This window comes from Pleurodeles waltl, chromosome 6, assembly GCF_031143425.1.
Source record: "Pleurodeles waltl isolate 20211129_DDA chromosome 6, aPleWal1.hap1.20221129, whole genome shotgun sequence".
NCBI classification, from domain to species: Eukaryota; Metazoa; Chordata; class Amphibia; order Caudata; family Salamandridae; genus Pleurodeles; species Pleurodeles waltl.
The window spans coordinates 997014864-997035405 of NC_090445.1; the positions used below are offsets into that span (position 1 = coordinate 997014864).

A 20542-nucleotide genomic window follows, 5' to 3' on the forward strand; every position below is an offset into this window, starting at 1 on the left:
ATGCTGGTGTGGAGGTTGGCTATCCCATGCAAGCCTCCTTTCCAGCACTCGCTACAGTTCACAAGAAGATGCAATCCACTTCCTGCCTCTTTATTATTGTTGAGGTGTAAAAACCTTTTCTTTGTGACGGTTTTGTACATCCCTCGCACTGCAGACGGTAAGGTTGGTCACAACACCATGCAATAACCGTGTTCAGAACCATGGGCCACATGTACAAAGATCTGGTTTTGCGACTCGCAAACTGCGAGTCTTAGCGACTCGCAATTCACAAGTTGTAAAACCGGATGTACAACAGTGTACTTTTCACTGTTTGCGATTCCCAATGGGGTCGCAAATGATCTACCTCATGAATATTCGTGAGGTAGGTCGCAATTTGCGACCCCATTGGGAATGGCCACCCTCAAAGGGATGGTGGCCTGCTGGAGACAGCAAACCACCATGTCCGTGACTGCTTTTAAATAAAGCATTTTTTTTTTTAATGCAGCCTGTTTTCCTTAAAGGAAAACGAGATGCATTTCAAAAACAAAAAAGAAAAGTTGTAATTTTTATTTTTTCAGAGCAGGCAGTGGTCCATGGGTCCATTGCCTGCTCTGAAATTTTTTTTCCGCTGCCATTCACAAAGGGGAAGGGGTCCCATGAGGACCCCTTCCCGTTTGCGAATGGGTTAGCACCATTTTGAAACTGGTGCTAACTGCGATTGTTTTAGCGACTGCATTCACGGTCACAAAACAATCATACATACCATTTGGATTCGGTATTAGGAAAGGACGCCCTTGACACGCCCCTTCCTAACACTGAATCGCAAAACCCGAACTGTGATTCGGTAACAAGTAACCGAATCGCAGTTTGGGCTTTGTACATCCCAAAAAGCATTTTTCAAGTCGCAAACGGGGCGATTCTGCGAATCGGCCCCTTTGCGACTTGAAAAATGCTTCGTACATCTGGCCCCATGTCTTCTATTTCTCCTGATGCGCTACAAGCTGGGAATGAGATCCTAAATGTTCTATCATCAAGATTACTCAGTCATCAGGGTGTTGGACCTCAAAGATGTGTGGCAGCCTACTGCCATGTGGAGAGTGTGACTGAGATTACAGAATATACGGTTAACAATTGACATTGGACTTTTGATCCGAAGCTGCTGATAGAGAGTTCAGAATCTCGATGAATGCATCAGTGGGGATGTTTTTGAATAAACATGTTTGTTGCTTAAGGAGGAGGGTTAACAGTGAACTAAATCAAACATGATGCATAAATGATGGATCTAAGAATGCACATTTTCATATACTACGTAAGTATGACTGACTGTGATTCATTTTTAAACCCACTTAAAGCAAACTAAAGCCTCAACATTATTGCACATTTACACACATTTTAAATGCACTGCCATTTTGTTATTTTATGTTGTACATTGCACATTTCAACCCCAGTATTCTGAGAAGCATAGATACATTCTGAAGCTGGCGCAACCACATGAGAACTGCGGAAATTGGTGGTCAGCCTTATCACTTACAGTAACAAGGATTCAAAGCCTTCTCACATTGAAGAAGAGTCTGACACAAGCTCATCAGTGCCTGTCTAAAGTAACCTTTCATCATGTGTTAGTTCCTCCATTTGTTTGCGTTGAAAAAAAGTGTGTGCATCTAGCAATGAAACGTACAGCTTTTAGCTTTACATGCTCCAAATGACCAGGGGCGAAGCCCTGAGCCGTTGAAATGCAATTGGGTTTATTTTTGTTGCTTGCTGGATATTTTGTATTAAACGTGTTAATATTACATGAGCTATCTCGAGTGCCTATTTTCTTTTACAGAACTTGGTATATTGTGTGCAGAGAAACATATTGGCAAAGTAAGGAAAAGTAAAGCTCTAGACCGAACTCCAAAAGATGCCCCTGATGTCAGAGGTAAGAGAGGGGTGGCGCATGGCCCAGCTTTGGACCTGGTGATTCGAGGAGACACTGTAAGCAACTGAGGTACATTCTGACCATGTTTATCACTTGTTGGTTGACTCTCTTTGCAGGTATTATTTTGCAATGTGTGTTGCAGATATTGTCTGGGTGGAAGATAATGAGATGAGTGGGTAGGAAGGAATGGGAGCAGTCCTATAGAAAAGGTGGTGAGTGTCTGCAATCCAGGACTTAGAGCGAACCAGCTCTAGAATTAGAGCAAGAATAGAGAAGAAAGGCAGAAGTGCAGGGACCAGAAGCACAGATCCTTGAAGGTGTAACATGTATGAGAAAGAGGCCTTCTGGTAGAGCTGCCCCAGTTCCTTAGTCAGACCTTTTGGATGCACACCCGGCCAACCAAACCCAAGGGAATCTTTGGGTGTGTGTACGATACCTTTCTTTCCTCTCTTCACAACATCCATTGGAGAAATAACCAAATGACCCCCTTACCCTACTTTCCATTTCCGTCTGACCCCCTGCCACAGTATGAGCTGCAAGGACTAGGCCGGTAGACCCTGTTTTGTTTACTTGTATGAATAAGGGAGCAGCCATGGTGCCAAAAAAATCTAAACAAAGCAAACCTCTACAATAAGCGATTCCTGCACAGGCTATATTTCTGCACAGTAAGGTCATGTGAAAGTTTCTGCAACACTAGATGGGACTCACTATTGAGGATGAGAATTAATCCTTTCCTGGCCATGGTACTTGCGTTATAGGATTATTAGGGAACTTGCAAAAGAAGTTTGAAGATCCTGAAAACAAGATGCAGGCAGAACAATGGCAAGCATTCGTATATTGGCATAAGGAACCAAACAAACAAAAACATGAATCCCAAGTCTGTGGTATGAGACAGACAACGGAGAAAGTGGAATACTAAGTAATCCTCCTTAGGGACACAGTAAGGGTTTGTGCTCCTGTGCCTTAAATACTCTGATTCCCATAGATCAGAAAGGTCACATTGTCGATGGTATAATAGAAAGAAAACTCACCACTTGACTTATTGATACCAACGAAATCCCCTCTGCTTTGATAACCTCTGAATTTCCTTTATCACCTCTCTCTGGATAGTCTGTAAACATAGCTGGTATTTCAAACCAGCATGCTTCACACCACTTTGTGACTCCCTCTCCGTTACTCTCGGTTCCATCACAGATAAACATGTCTTTCTATTGAGACCTAACTCACCAGCAAATCTATTGGGTAGGGTCATTTTGTGAAAACTCAATTGCACTGTGTTCTGTACACCTGGTGGAGTCTACCTCAGTGTAACTTTGAATAGGGGAAACAAAGTCCACAATTTACTCTACAAAACAGATTGTTAGCCTGCTACAGATAATATTGAAATTGTTAAAGACTTAGCTGATCTGCTTCATCAGATACCTTCTATGTTATAGTCCAGAATTGCCAATGATATTGGGTATGTGTCTCCTATGGACTCCATGAAACTAAAGATTAATCCAATGAAGCGTCTGCCACAAATTCCACAGTATCTGCTGAAAACCCAGTGCTGAGGCAGGGATTGTCATGACCCATGCAATTTAGGCTGAACTACAGCAAAGTTAATCCTACTTTCTTCCCTTATAGGAGGTCCTACTTCCTGTATCACACTCAAGGAAAGTAAAGAACACCAGATTCTTAAAAGGGGAAGTGGAGGTGTGAGATTAGTGAACAGAGAGTCTCGTTCGGCACTGGACTCTAGGAGATACAGTATGACCCAGCATCACAGAGGCACAAAGTGACTCACTGTCAAGAAGGAAAGCAGAAGACAGTATCATATATCTGAGGAAGGTTTTTACAGTACGTATCACAGAAATATCCTACGTCAGGTCAAAAGAGGTTCCTAGTCAACTAAGACAAATCACAGGAGAGAACTGAAGACAGATCAAAAAACAGTGGCGGTCAAAATACCAATATCAGTCTAAAAACAAGTACTGTGGTCAGTTAAATGAAGCACATGAAGGAATACTGAGGGATCAGACAAAGGGGAAAAACAAGGAATGGGAATGGAATTACAGGTGCAAACTGAATGACAAGTGAGGGAGTTGAATTGACTGATGTTGCCAGGGATGCCCTTCTGCATCTACTAACCCTTTATAGATCTCTACCCTCTCTGATTTGGAAGTCAACTACCAGCATGATTTAGACCTTGCCCTGGAAGCTGTTGACCTCCATGACTGTTACCCCCTCCCTTTGCCCTGCTTTCCATCTCTTCCATGTCGTATGTTTTCTTACTCTCTTGGGGGTTGCTTGAACAAAGGTCGAGGGACTCATTGTGGCATTGCAGCCCGAGGAAAATCACTGCACGTGCCCGGAGGCGTATATATTGAGGCTGCTGTCCCCGCTTTGGAAGTTGCTTGAACAAAGGCTGGGGACTCAGAACTCCCCCTCCCAGGGCTCATTGCCGCATCGTGGCCACCTGGCATCACCGAATGTGCCTGGAGACGCATATATTGAAGCTCTCTGTCTGCTGTCGCTGGACATGCCCGGTATGTGCCCAGGCCAAGATGGGCCCAACTCCACCCGTCATCGCCAGGAAGAGGCTCGGCTGGGCCACCCCTCTTTACTTTTGGATTTAGCTGTCCTTCAGGATTGGCCGAACTTCTAATTCATAAGCTGTCCAACTGTCAACTGCTTTACCCTTCCACTTAAAATTCTGTCAAGCATGGTAAGAGAAAGGCTGGGGAACTTACTAAGTTAGCTGGTAATGCTATGAAACTGAAAAAGCCAATAAGGACATTAGGGAGCTCCCCTAGTCATCAATCTGCTATAAGTAAGGCAGGTCCGCTTGCTGACATAGAAAATGTAATTGAGGAGGGAGAGACCTTGCTCAATACTAATGTGACACAACCCAAAAACTCCCAAGCTAAGGTCCCAGACATTTTTAAGAAACCTAAAAATCCACTCCAGTCTTCTAATGCAATCATTCAAGCCACTGCATCCAGTAATGCTCCATCGCTGAGGGAGGATGACACATCTGATCTGAGACAGCAATTTAAGCCTCCCAGTGACTCGTTGGTAGCTCTCTGACAGCCTCCCTCTCCCATAATAAAAGTTGCTTCCAATGTGCTGTGCTCAAATAGGTTTGCTTTATTGGCAGTGGATTTGGACACTGCTGAAACTCCTTAAGCGGCCATTGATTCTGGCAGATGCAACAGTCTAGCCAACAAGCATGCTACTGTTGCCATTGATAATATTGCAACAATAGCGGATGCATCTGGCCTTGAAGTGCTGTTTTGTAAATTGGATGATGTCAGTAGTTGGTTACTGCCTCGAGCATTCAGATCGAAAACATAGAAGCTAAGCCTGGATGCTGTAGATGTTTTTTACCACTGGCCCCTTGGGGGTTGATCATTTATCACCTCTGGGTGCAGGACTTATCCGTAAGGATACTATCCAGGCTGATGTTGAGTGTGATGTGCAGAAGCATGATTTGGTGGCTCCCCTTAAGATTGTCTCTCTGTTAAAGAAACAATGTCTACCGGCGGTTATTAGTTCTTCACACTTGAGTCAAGATGTACTGCAATGAAAGGAGGGACTTTCAAACCTCCAGACATCTACCAGCATGGAAGGCCCGAGTATTTGTGGGACTAATTACTAGCCCCCTGAAATTTGAAAGAAGACTCTTCCTTCCTTTCCATTGTTCTTCATGTGAGCCCTTCAAGGTGATGCGGCCACGTCTGCTGCGGTCGCTTGAAGGTCAGCCACCAGGGCCTCCCACGCACGTACCACCTATAAGGTACCAGTCCAAATTGTGATTTCGTTTTATAACTGCACACTAAAGACTAAGCATTAATGCACATTTTAAACACACTGCCATTTTATTATTCCATGTTATAAATTGCACATTTTAGCCTCACTATTATAGTAAATGAAGTCTTTTCTAAAGCTCACAAGCTCACAAAAATAAGTGAGAACTGCAGAAACTGTCAAAGTCAACCATTTCATCCTAGCTTACTGCATTTAAGGTAATTTTGCAATCTTCCAATGAGAAGAGCCTGAACCTTGCTCATTAGTGCATATTTGAATTATTGCTTCCAGGTACTTACTAAAGTATTCTTTCTTCCATTCGTTTGCATTGAGAAAAAATGAATAAATATAGCACCAAAAGATCTGGATTTTAAGAGTACTTGCGCCAACTGACCAGGGGTTTTAGTGCTTCTGTCACAGAGGAGATTGAAATCTCAGAGGTATATGTTATTTGTATAATTCACGGAGGCTGTGATGATGAGGTGCGACATTGGTGATGAGGTCTGGTATTGTGTAGCAATGGATACTCTGGTTAGAGGAGGTCAGTCTGCTATGCTGAAGATATGTGTTGCTGATTAAAAAGTGGCAGGGAGGGCGATTCAGAAAGCTTATTATATTGAGTGTATTTATTGTGATGGATGTTGTAGTACTGTGGCATCAGGACATCGAGAACTAAGTAGAGTGCCTCTGTTATGTTTGGTGGGGCCAGCCCATGACGCCCACTAACGAGGGAGATGACTATAATCTCCCCTCTGTATTGTTACAACATGGTCTTTCTGGTGACGTGAACCGGCAGTAATAAAAAGGCCAATGGAGCTTCCATCGTCAGCGTAATCTGTGTCTGTTACGGTAAATTACGTTAGGCCTGATTAGCATTCATCGGGAACCTAACATGCCTCCATGGTGAAGTTTGTTAAAGATATTTCTAATGCACATTTTTGGGTAAGATTTAATGTCCAGTATTAATGTTTTTTATGATGTATAAAGCCTGCAAATGATTGAAATAATAAAATTACAGTTGAAACAAGTTTAATCTGACATGTAGAAATGTGGTTATTAATGTAATTTAATTATGCCACATTTTCACGAGAAGCCATACTAGCTTACATGGATGATGTTTTGATGGTGGTAATTGATTCCTACTCATTCCCCCTCCCATCTTCTTTCCATGCATATTTTTCCCCCCAGTTTCCACAGAGCACAGTACACTGTTACGTAACTGGTTATTTTCCTAGATGTGCATGTATTGTGAATTAATTTCCTCATGTTCCAATTGTTTATACAGGTCAGGGTTTCCTCCCCTGGAGATCTGCTGTTGGGTTAGCACTCTTTTACTAGTGTGCAGTCCATTGTTTAGAAATGTGTTGCATTATTAGCTGAATTTCTTATGACGATCTGTTGCTGAGGTTGCTTGAAACTTACTGAGAAATGGGATAGTGCTAGAGGCCTTTAGATGCCCAATATTGGCTGTCACTAATCATGTCATTGTGAAACTACAGTTCTTGCTTATTAAATATGCTGAAATTGTGTCTAAAACCCCCTTGGTCCTGGGAGTGAGCGGTCATTTTTAGATGTCCTTTTAGGGATGCTGTCTGTTTCTATTTTGATTTTGCTGTTCATTTCTGATGCCTGACTAAGTGCTCTGTATTTGGACCTTCGTGCAATAATCCACATTCATTCTGAACCAAATGATTTTTGAGAATTTTGAAATAAAACCCTTTAACTTTTCGCAGATGTAGAACTTAGTTACTGAGTGGTCCGATTATGATTTGCACTCTACTAAACTAATGTCAGGTGTGATTTTGGGGAGGATGTCTATTAGTGTAAGATCAGGGTTGGAGCAGAACCATCAGATGTACATTTTAGGTATTCTAAATTTCGAGGTTTTGCTCCCACAAAGTTTTTATCGTGGCCTTGAGAAGAATGATAACCATTATGATGTATGGCTAGATAACTGTGAAATTAATGTATATTAGGACTATAGTGTTTTTTTCTATAATGCGATGAGTGGGATGCGCATGATGGTAATAGGATTAATTGCTCCTAGTGTCAATAGTTGCAGTGTTTTCAGCTGTTAGAGACAAAGAAGATGGGGACGATAAGTGCACAGATAGCACATATTGTTTTGTTTAGATATATTTTGAACCATCAAATGTGAGATGTCAGGGTTCAATCAGTAGGCCTTAGCAGGAAAGGCATTGAGGGTTTACAAAGAAAGCTTCACGGGTGTCGGGAAAATGTGTGGTGGTTACGGATTTAAAGACTAGCCACAGGTTGTAAGGGATGCAGAAGGTCCTGTGACTCTAACCAAAGTGTTTTTCGGGGAGGACTACTTCATAAGGAAACAATGTGGGAAAATCAACTGTATTGATACACAAGTTTGATGATTTGAATGAGCCTTACTCTCAGCACTCATCTCCTTGTCTAGCTAGATTTAAGTGGGAAGATCTGTTCCTCCTGTCTTTTGAGAAATATGTCTAATTGGCAGAACATTACATGAGTCTACACAAATATTGTAACCAAATTTATCCCTGAGGATTTTGCATATGACCATAATCAAAGATAATAACAGAAGGTCTGGTTTCACTTAGTGGCCCCACTTTTGGAGGAAACAAATTGACCACTTTATTGTTGTTTTATCAAGGTTCATTTATCCCTGAAGATTGTTGAGGAGGTTCCTCTGATGATTTAAGTGGATGGCCCAGAAGTCAAGTAGGATCAGTGCACAGGTGTAGCTCATTTCTCTGGTTGTGTGCAGTTCTAGTGTGACAGTGAAGGCTGATAAAAGCTTAGTAGTCACCTGGCGGCCAGTGACTTTGAGGTGCTACGAGAATCACTAAGTTATGGGATGCTATAATTCTGAGGAGACATGAGGCAGCTTGAAAGTTCAACATGATCTCCTAGTTTACAATGGGCTCCTTGAGTAATGGTGTGATGGAAGCATGTTTTGGGTCTGATGTAATATCTGTGTGGCAAAATGTAGTAATAATGAATTCAGTCTGGAGGGGAGTCATTACTCAGGAGAACACGCTTAGGCAATCTGGGTCACAATTATCTGCATACATCTGCTAGAGTTTTTTTATATGAATGTCTTTAGTGAGTCACAGAGAGAATTAATTAATTATACAATGAACTCAGAGAACGTGACCAGTGAAGATGAAGCATTAAGAAGACGTATATAATGAGTGTTAGCAAGTCATTGCTCAATTATATGGTCTCAGCCCTGGATGCGCCAGTGCTCATTATCTGCAATGCAGCCTTGACAATTATGCCTCTTAAGCTCTTAGCAAGGTGGAATTTGTGCCTCTGTTGTTGGTGTACCATTCTTTACAGTCATTTCAGGATCTGTATTTCCTCAAAAGCCTTATAATGGCTTCTGTAAATATGCTTTTTCAGACTTGAGTCTTATGCATTTTGAGAAGGCCTCATTTATTCCAAAGCCCACGTCATCCTGTTTTTCAGTGTATCCAGACAGATGTAGATTTATTTGTGGGTATGTTGGGTGCTTAAGAATCAGAGGGACTCTGGTGGGGTTTTCATGGTGAGTGATGCAGTTCTCTCAGCATGGAAATGTGGATCAAACTGGGGTTTTAGTAGACTGTAATGAGCTTATGCTCCATAACTCAATTTGGAAGAATGCATCTTTATAGTAGAGTTTTGATATTATCCCTTTCAATTGCATAGTGAAGATCTCACGCATATGTAACATGCATCAAAACTATGTATTACTACAGTTGCTACAGTCACACTTGCTCGTAATTCGTGCATTACTCAGCTATAGTCTGTGCCTAAAAACAACCCATGAGTTGACACAGAATTAGGAGCCTTGTTGTATTTTCAATTACATGTATGGTACTACCCACTCCGTAAGGTATCTAACTTATGAAGCACTGTCCGTTTGGCATGTAAAAAGCTGTCCTGAATGCTGAACCTATCTTTGAATAATGGATAGGAAATTAGTAAATTAATAGAGATGTATATAGGAAACTATAAAGGACGTCACCCCCACCTTCTTCAATCCTCATTGAGAAATGCTTCTTTGGACAAAACTTATTTTGGGCCCTGACAGCAAAGGAGCTGAGGCTAATTCCCAAAATAACTGGACTCTTTAACAGACTCTCAATTAATTAAATGCACCCTCTCTCTTTTTTCACCTGATCTCTATCTCTCTTCCTTTCTATATATCTCGTTTTCTCTGTCTCTCTCTAGATTTCTGTCTTTCCTTGACTCCTTTTTGTCTGAGAGCCCACTTCAGACTTGCTTCCTCTCTGACTGCTTGCTAAAGTTCAACAACATAGGCAAATACGTGTCCAGGATCACTGTCCTTAGGTTCTCCAGCACTTCAGCTATGCAGTCATCTCAGAATGATCAAACAATCAAGAGCCTTATAAAATGGATAGCAAATTGAACTTTGCACATTTGTAATTCCATAGACTGATGCATACATGCAACTTTCAGCTTGCTCTTCTCTCTAAGAATGTGACCGCTTCCAGTTCCTTTTGTATGCCCCTAGGTATCACCAGGTGGTGCCCATGTGCTTAAGAGACAAGCACAGGCCACATTAAAGCAACTTCCTCTTTCATAGAAATCTAACCCTGAGCTAACCTGGGAGAATCTGCAATTCTGACTCTGATAGTCCCTGAGTACCTAGAGACTAGCTAGATATCCTGTCCCCTATTTTACAAGTAACATAGATTACAATACACTTTTAGTATAGCTAATGAGATATCCACCACATTTATCATGGAGTATCCCATACAACAAGCTCTACATAGGGCCTATAGTGTTCACCCAAGCCCAAACTCTTGAAATTAGAAGAGTACATCTTATACTGATCTACAGATGGAAACTAACACATATTGCACCTATAGAAGAGTTGAATAAGTACTGTTCTGCTTGCTGTCATAGTAAAGCAATGGACATATTTGCTTTCGAAACATACTTGAAAAACAATGCAATGTGAACTTAGGGGTTATCTACATGTACATGTAACTTTCATTAATATTTAGGCAGGCAGGTTGATTGGAAAAACGTGTTTTTCTGATTTAAGTGAACAAACTAAATATAATCCAGTGTTCTTACCTTGGCAAGAGCTCTGGCCAAGGTTCTAAAAGACTGAATGTAAGCAGACAGGGTATGTGGTCCATAGATAGTGGATGCTGCCTCATATCGTTGAACCTTCAGAATAGAAAAATGTTTTTTAAACATGCACTTGTACATTATATTCCTGTTCCATTCATGGTTTGCTAATAGTTCTACTAACAACTTTGTCAACATTTGGATAGGTACTGAATCGTGTGGTACACTGATGCCGACTCCAAAATATTTCTTAATCACAAAATTGTGCTAAAATATAATGAGTTCCAACATATTGAAGGACACAAGGATAAGAATAACATTGTTAGTGTTTGCTAATAATATTGATGTCTAAAATGTACAATACTTAATTATTGCTATACAAAATATCACAAAATATCTTTTTATATACATTGCTTTGTTCACAATCGTTGTTAGATTTTTGTTATAATTGTATATATTATTGTATGTAATCTTTTACTATTAGAGTTAATATTTTTGTGGGGTTGCAGAGTTTATTGGATATTGCAGCCTGAGAGACATATTGGAGATTGCTTGGCAGTGCTTTATTTCTACATATTTTCTAATTACAAAATCCTGTATATTTGTGTAGTTTGTAATTGCTTATTGCATGCATTTAATTATTATTCATATTTTGTTATAATTTTATACATTTCTATGTGGTCATTTTTTCAGGCTGTGGGTTATATATATATATAAACATTTTAAAGCATGTTTTTCAAATGAAATGTTTATGTTATTAAATGCATGTTATGAAATGCATTTGTCAATTTATGAAGTATTTTAATAAATAATACTATACTATGGTTCATTTACTCATATTTTTATTTGTATATTTATATAAATTGGCTATGTATTTTATTTTATTGTCTGTTTTAAAATAAATTTGGCGTTTACTGTTTTAGTTCATATCTTTAATTTTTCATGTTAATGTATTACTTTTTTAATATTTGAAAATGCATATTTTATATGCGAACATCTATAATGTCTTATGCAAATATAAAAAAAAAATCAGTGAAAAATGACTGATCCCAATACTTTTTATACTATTTGTGGGACTGGTATTAAAACTGTAAACATCACCACTCAGCCAAATAAATGCACTTTATTTGATGTTTATAAAACTGGGCTTAGAATAGTTCAATTGACCCTACTCCCAATATATGCACTTCCCCATTCTTTTTTGGGGCACAGTTAGAAACATAAATCTCACTGTCATCCAAGTATTTTATATACATTCCACAATGTATATGGGAATTTTAGAATAGTTATACTGCCACTTTATCAAATTTTTCTGGAACTGAATTTAGAATAGGAATTATACACTTCCTCCTAATTTATACGCACTTTCCCTAATATTTGTACAGCTCGTAGTAGAATAGTAATTTTACCCTCCACCCCAAATATGATCACTTCCTCCAATATATGTATGGCTAGAGTTAACACCCCCAATATATTTGCACTGCCCTACAATGTTTATGAGCCTGCTGGAGTTAGAATGGCAATTTGGACCCACTCAAATGTAGCTCTTTTTCCCACTTTCTATGGAACTGGAGGTAGAAGTGTACATTTGACCCTGTCAAACAGGTTCCCATTCACCAATCTTGGTTAAGTGAAGTAGAATAGTAAGTCTGAGATACCCTCCTCCCAAATTTATGTACTTAAATCCTTTGGTTTTGGGACTAAAGTTAGAATAGTAAGTCTAAACACCATCTCTCAAAAATACTTACTTTCCCAATGCCTTAGGGGCTAAAATTAAAAGACCATGTTTTACCTATTTTATTTTCTGCAATTTAAGTAGTGTTTGTATGGTGGAAGTAATATATAAAATAATATTTTAATAGTACTTTTTATGCATTCATGTAATATTAATTAGTCTGAATGTTCCAATTTTTTTTGTATTTTTTACAGTGTTGTACAGTTAGCAATAATATATTAAATTGACATGCTTTAATTCTTAAAGCATTTTACGTTTTGAGAAATAGTTTTCTGAAAAATAAGTTACACCGATTTAAATTAGAAATGCTTTGCAAAAGAGATATGTTCTTTTGAGTTTGTGGAAATTTATTTTAAACTTTTTGTACAGTTAATACAACATTCAATTAAAATATATTGTAATTTTAAATAAATAAATAGGGCTTCATTGCGAGTGAGTGCTGTCTGAGGACCACCACATTAGCATAGACCGTTGGACCACCGCACTCCAGGTGGTCCTACTGCCCAATTACAATTTTGGTGGGTGGACCTGCATAAAGACTGCCGTCCCTGCCAGGATCGTAGATCCCGACAGGGTGACAAAGGTCAGGCTTGTAACCAGGCTTTTAACTAGCCTTGGCAGCACTGAACTGGGGGACCCCGCCATGCAAAGGCTGGTGGAAAGCCAGAGCCGGAGCCACAGGGTGGCATGGGCAGTGCAGCGGTCCCTTTGCCCAGCACCATTGGAATGCACTGTCGCGCCGCGTGGCGCCGCGCAAGCTGAGTGTTCGGCGCAAGCCGGGCGTTCGGCTCGGGCCGCGCAGCGCGTTTCCAGAACGCGGCGCGCCCTCAGCCTTTCCTGCACATTACGAGGCCCCAGAATTGGCATGGGGCCTCGCTCTGCTTTTCCTCACCGCATTTTTGGGGACTCCTGACCCCTCTTACCTGTTCTTGCTCCTTCTTTTTTCTTTTCTTCTTTCTTGGGTCTTTTTTGTTGTACCTTCCTTTGTGTCTTTTCCCCCTTCCCAGGTTACCTTTTTCTTCCCAGCATTCCTTGTTCCCTATTCTCTATGGTTCCTACTCTATTCTGTTCTATGTAATTTTCCCTGTCTAAGATGGTGTCCTTTTACTTCCTGTGGGTCACTTCCTGTTTTTTGGTATTTAAGGGACGTGTTTTCTTCTTGTCTTTGCGCTGCAACACTTTCTGTTCGGATAGTGTCTTCGCTCCTGATTTCCTTGCCTTTCGGTTCTGGATTTCGTCATTTCTGTGTTACCTGAATTTTGTTCTTTTTGATCCCTGTTCTTTTGTCCTTGTTTTCAGGAATCTTTCTGTTTGGAGGTTTTTTCCCCTTTTTTAAAGGTTTTTTTTCCCTCTGGCGCTATTTTCTGAAGGGCACTTGGCGTCTCCATTGCCTACAGCACCGTGGCTACCAGAAAGAGTCGCCCCTTTTTGGGCCAAAGCTGAACACTGAAGACCCACGCCACTAGATCTGCAAATTCCAGGCGCAAGCAGCACGTGAGTCGTGACATGCACACTGTCCATTCCGAGGGGGCTGGTCAGCCCCCTCTGTGCTACAACATAGGGCTCAGATCTCTTATGGGAGCCGAGTCCTACATCGTTGCACGGTTTCCACCAGACTAACTGGTGGGAACCCGTATTACAATGTTCCCACCGGCCAGCCCGGAGGGAACATTGCAATACGCTCTGTGGTGACATCACTGCCATGGCAGTGGCATCCGCCCGGTGAGTTTTGGCAGTCCCGCGGTGGGACCGCTAAACTCAAAATGATTCAGATAATGTTTAAAATGTAGATTTATTTAAACTTTCTTAAAGGTTTTGTAAAAATACATTTAATTTTATTTATATATATTGATTATTTATGTAGAGATTAGTTTTTTGTAAGTATGCGAAAAGTTACAAAATACTATATAATATTAAAATTAAATTACTGCATTAAATTCGATTTAAATATTCGAAACATTTATAATATAAGTATTTTTTTCAATATTGTTGGTAACTATAATTCTCAAAGCCTATATTATGGTTAAATCTTTTTACTTTTACTTTAATACTATATTGTTGCATAATTTTGCAGACAATTTTTTGCATCTTCTGAATTTTTAACTGATGTTCCCATAAATAAGCTTACACTTGACAAGAATCACTTTGTGAAATCCAAGTAGGCATAACTTAGGAAAACTGGTTGCACACTTAGGCCCGTATTTATACTTTTTTAGCGCCGCATGTGCATCATTTTTTGGCGCAAAAGCAGCGCAAACTTACAAAATACAATTGTATTTTGTACGATTGTGCCGCTTTTGCGTCAAAAAGCGGCGCAAATGCGGTGCTAAAAAAGTATAAATACGTCCCTTAGACCCGATATTTTTGTACTTAACATACAACTGCACTGCATAAGGTTCCATATGCTGTCAGTGTTTCACTAACACCTGAATTGCATTTCGTATTTGTCCTCTCGGAACAAAGGATTTTAGGGTCAACAAGACTTCATCTTTGAGCCACTTCAGGCAAATAAATTTTCATTAAAAGGTAACATAAAGTTGGTACTTATCTCAAGTCTTCAAACAAGGTCTTAAATAAATGACATTAGTTAATAAAAGTTGCCTGTTGATGTTTAGCAAACATTCTGAATAAATTGTTTAATGTGAGAGAGCTATATAGAATGAGCAGTATTTTTTTCTTAAAAATATTTTTATCTATTTAAATTAAAAATGCATTTCAAAATAGATATTCTTCTCAATTTGTAGAAATGTATTTTAGACTTTTAGTTCAGGTAATGTAGGTAATGCAAAATTACATTAAAAGTATATTGTGATTAAAAATTTATAATTTGCAAAAATGTTGATTTTTTTTTAACTCAATGTTTTTACAAAAATAGATGTAAAAATATTTCACATATTTTAGATTGACTATTTAAGTGCAGGTCTGTTTTTGTAAGTTTGATAAAAGTTACAAAACATTATATATTTTATTATAATGAAATTACTACATTGAATTTGATTTAAATACACAAACCTTTTTGTACTATAAATAGTTTATTCTATATTGTTTGTAAATATATTTGTCAAAGCCGATATTATGGTTAAATTTAATTACTTTCATTATAATACTATATTTTCAGACTCTATAATTTTGTAGACATTTTGTTTTGCATTTTCTGTATTTTAACTGAAATTTACATAAATGAGCATACGCTTGCCAGGAATCACTTTGTTAAAGCAGACATAACTTAGGAAAAATGGTTGCACACTTAACTTTACAGCAAAAAAATCACCTTTGTGAACAGAACCCAATACTTTTGGGCCACAATATTTTTGTTATCATTATTCCAACATACAACAGCACTACATAAGATTACATATGCTTTCAGTTTTTCACTAACAAAGGAATTGTATTCTCTTGTTCATCTTCATGAACAAAGGATGTTAAAGTCAACCAAACTTCAACTTTTGACACTTCAGGCAAAGGTATTCTCATTAAAAGGTAACATTAAGTTGGTTCTTCTCATGACTTCAAATAATGACCTGAAATAAATCACCTTGGTTCAATTACAGTTGCCTGCTGCATATTAAGGAAAAATCCTCAAGAGATTGTTTAATGGGCGACAGCTACATACCATAAGCAATAGGTGAAGGTTTAAAATTATGGATAAGATTTCTTATTGTAAAAAGCTGCGTTTTGAGCTATCAAGACCAGTACTATCCACAGTTAGTCCAAAGAGCAGGGACTAACAATTTAGAATATTGACACAAGATAAATATATGTGCAATGACTCTAAATGAGTGTAAATTATATAGGCAGTAGTTAGCATTTTAACATCTGTCATGGATCAACCCCTTTGGATTTGTTGAGCCATCTTTAGAAAGCCATGGCCAATATTGAGGATGTTGTGCTAACTTTTGTCAAAAACTGCTGTGGAATAATAATACTGCAAAATAGTGAATGTTTATCACTTTTCTTATACATTTATTACACTTTCCAGAAATATGCCTACCAATACTTTGTGTTACTCTATAAAATTGTGGTATACAAAAATCACAGTAACATGTGTATTACATTATTTTGTCACCATTGTTAAGTTATAGTAGAGCCTTCATACTCCTTCGTCTAATGAGATCAAAATGTACCCACAAATTCTGCCATAGGGCCTCATCATTTTATTCAACATTTTCTCCCTTTACTAATAAATGTTGTGTATCTTACATAGAACGATCAGGAAACATGGACATGCTATGTGGTGATGAGTGGCTAGTCAACACAAATTGGAGTTACTATTTTTGCACCAATATTTGAGCTAAGTGTATTAATTCTTTTGGAAATGGCCTAGCTGCTAAACTAATATGTTAGAAACAATCTAAAGCATCTGTCCAGATCACAACCACTAACACCACTAACAGAAGGGTACTTTCTAATGATGATGATAGTGCCTTTGTCTGGATGCATTAAACTCAGTTTATTGTTTTGAAACCTTGCACGGCAAAATAACCACATTAGATTACAAATTAAAAATGCAGCTTCAGGCCATGGTTGCATTCTACCAATTATGGACAACAAAGATGCATAACATTTGTGGTATCTTTGTGTTTATGTTTTCTGGCTCAATGAACTGAATGAATATATTTAAGGTGGTGTCACAAGGAGATGCCTAGCAACTGGGCCAGACTAGTATTTTCTGTGAGCCTTGAATACCTGATATTCCTCATATGTGGTGATGTAATGGGTGTACACATTACACAATCCGGCAATCACGACATGTGTTCCTACATGCCCTTCGGATTCAAATTCCTGGGAAGAAATTAAAACAATACATCAGTTTCAAACACTATAGCCAAACATTTCAAAAGTGATTTATATTCACCTCTCAGTCTGTTCTTCTTAAGCTGGTGGGATGTTGTGGTAAGGATGTCAGCATTAAGTTTGCAGTCACTTCTGGCAATATTACAAATCTACTGCAATTGATTTAATCTTTTTTAATATAGCTTTTGAAGTTGACTATTTTGTAACACAGAGGGCCTCATTTTCAGTTTGGTGGACTGGAAAGCCCACACGCCAAACTCCTGACAGGGTGGCCGCTGCCACAGTGGCGGCCGTCCTACCGGACCTATTGTGTGTTTCCTGCTTGGCTAACAGGCAGAAACCTCGGTTTCCATCCGCCAGCATAGCGGGAAACAGGCAGAGGTATTGTCTCTGGCTCGTAATCAAGCCGGCGGCAATGCTGCTGCCACAGGATGCCGCCAGCAGACAGGGAACATTGCCATGGTACTAGGCAGCGGTACCCCTGCACTGCCCATGCCAAATGTATGGAAAGTGCAGGGGCCCCCCTGTGGCCCCCTGCACCTGTTCTCCACCAGCCTTTTCATGGCAGTAAAACCGCCATGAAAAGGCTGGTGGAGACCTAGGTTGTTATCAGCAGGGCGGCGCTGCATGCAGCTCCGCCCTGGCTGATTGCAATCTCCGCCACTGTCTCCAGGCCATGAGAATCATGGATCCAGGCGGTGTTGGCGGTACCCTAGCGGTCTGACCACCAGGGTCTTATTGTGGTGGTCGGACCACCACAGCAGCAGCGATGCTGACTGCCACCACGAGCTGCAAGTGGTAATGAGGCCCAGAGTGTTCTCCTCTGTGATAGGACATTGAGTGATGTATCAAAGGAGGGTATTTGGAATATGCAAATATGCACTCACTTCTTTTTGCAAATTTTCCTCATTTTCAGGCCTAGTCCAGTTGTACATTGGAGCATGTGAAATGGCATAACTGTAGCATTCTTGTATGTACCTTTACATGCATTTGTGAATGAGCCCAAAATGGTTAAATTCCTATTAGTAAAAGTTCAAACAGGGCACAGTCCTTTCTATTTGTACTAGCTGAATAAGCAGATTCCCAGAATATTTTCATGTTATTGTCATGTTAGATGTTTTGAAGTACATTTTACTTATTTTACTCATTTTAAAATGCCTTTGTGAATAGGCCCTTGTGGCATATGCACTGGAAGTAGGTCCATAGATGATTCAATTTTTACAGCAGCACAAACCATTGCAACAATGCTTATATATAATCATGTCTAGTGTACAACTGTTAGGAATAAACAAAATAATTTGAAATTTGGCAGACGTGACGCCACAAAGGGTTTCTGAAGCATTAATTTATGATTTAATTAATTGTACAATGCAATGTATTCTATTCACAGCATGTTATGCTAGAAAACACTTTTAATTGACAAATATGGTAAAGTGTCTTATTTGGGAGATATTGCAGGATAGCAAATGTGATTCAATAACAAAAACTATGGGGCCTAATCACAGAGGGACATTTCTTTTCAGATGTCTCCTTAAAGAGAGGTTTCTGCCTTAGCCTTGGCACAGATTTCCACACGGATAGCATTCATAAGTTCTGAGTAGAGATTTCCACCTAGTAGTAGAGCTATCAGTCTCCACCAGTTTACATTGAGAGGATGGAGCCTCATACAACTGAAAAAACAACCTTAAAGCCATGAATAATACATTTGGGTGAGTTTTCTACTATACGCCTGTGTAAGAAGATCAACAGTGACAGATCAGACATCTCTGAACCAAAGGTAGTAAGGAAATACTATACATGTAAGCTAAATCCAACACACCTGACATTTATTAATACACAAATACAGTGACACTACTGACAACAGGAAACACACCCAGCCTCCAAGATCCAGACCACAATACTCAAGAGGAAGAGGAACTTCACTGAGGAGAGGACAGACCTTGTAGATAACTTTGTAGTAGACCCTGAGAGGCACCTCTATGGCGTATCTCCAAACATCCTCTGTAAAGTGGAAAAGGGAACCACCAGTCAGAAATTGGTAGAGGAGTCAAGTGAAGGGTAAGTTCTCTCGGATACAATAGGCAAAGTCTATTCCTGGAGGCGAATCTGGACACCAACTCCATATAAACCTCCTCAGTTAGTGCGTTGTCTCCATCATGTACCCTGATGTGCTATATGGCCTGCCTGTTCAAGAGAATGTCAATTTAATGCTGTGTTGTGTAAGGATAACACAGCTCTTCCTTGAAACTAGTTCTTGTATCACTCATTACTCTACCACTCTATATTTCCCTTCACAGATAGGCAGGCAGACATCACACACGTCTGCCTCTCTATCGACACATTGTCACATCACACTTACAATTACTTCAGCTATACTTACCAACCTACTGTTAGTAAATACTCACTCTTCTTTTCTCTCTCCTCCTTATAGATTATTCCCCCAAAAGGAGGAGCATATCAATAAACATATTCACCAGAATGTAGCTTGCTTTCTTATGTAGGGAATCTATATGTGATTGGTCGTTATTGTAATACTTTTCACCTGTTGATGGTTGTGATGGAGTCCTGATGATTCTCTAACTCCACCCTTTGCAGTATCAGGTTGTTAGACCTGACAGCCTTTGAGTGGTCACCCCTAACTTTTTGCCTGCCTTCATCCTCTTTTTGGACAGGACACTGTTTTTGCTGGTTTTAGGACTCTGCGCACTTTACCACTGCTAACCAGTGCTAAAGTGCATATGCTCTCTCCCTTAAAACATGGTGACATTGGTTCATACCCAATTGTCTTATTTAATCTACTTGGAAATCCCCAGTAAAGTGCACTACATGTGCCCAGGGCCTGTAGATTAAATGCTACTAGTGGGCATGCAGCACTGCTAGTGCCACTCACATAAGTAGCCCCTTAACCAGGTCTCAGGCCTGCCATTGCAAGGCCTGTGTGTGCAGTTTCACTGCCAATTCGACTTGGCATTAAAAAGAACTTGCCAAGCTTTAAACTCCCCCTTTTCTACATATAAGTCACTCCTAAGGTAGGCCCTAGGTAACCCATAGGGCACAGTGGTACGTAGATAAAAGGAAGGACATATACCTGGTAGTTTATATGTCCTGGTAGTGTAGAACCCCTAAATTCATTTTACACTGCTGTGAGGCCTGCTCCTGTCCTAGGCTAACATTAGGACTACCCTCATAAACTGTTTGAGTGGTAAATTCTGATCTGAAAGGAGTAACAAGGTCATATTTAGTAT

At 39.6% G+C, this 20542-nt stretch overlaps 1 protein-coding gene across 1 annotated transcript in view; it reads right to left on the reverse strand.

Moving 5' to 3' along the window:
- Nucleotides 1-20542, reverse strand: part of ASAH2 (N-acylsphingosine amidohydrolase 2) — a 302407-nt gene that overhangs the window by 42591 nt on the left and 239274 nt on the right. The window contains exons 17-18 of the mRNA XM_069242459.1: nt 17190-17285; nt 10772-10867 (exon numbers count right to left, since the gene is read on the reverse strand). Of these exons, the coding sequence (XP_069098560.1) occupies nt 10772-10867; nt 17190-17285 (192 nt within the window). The remainder of the gene's footprint in view (nt 1-10771; nt 10868-17189; nt 17286-20542) is intronic.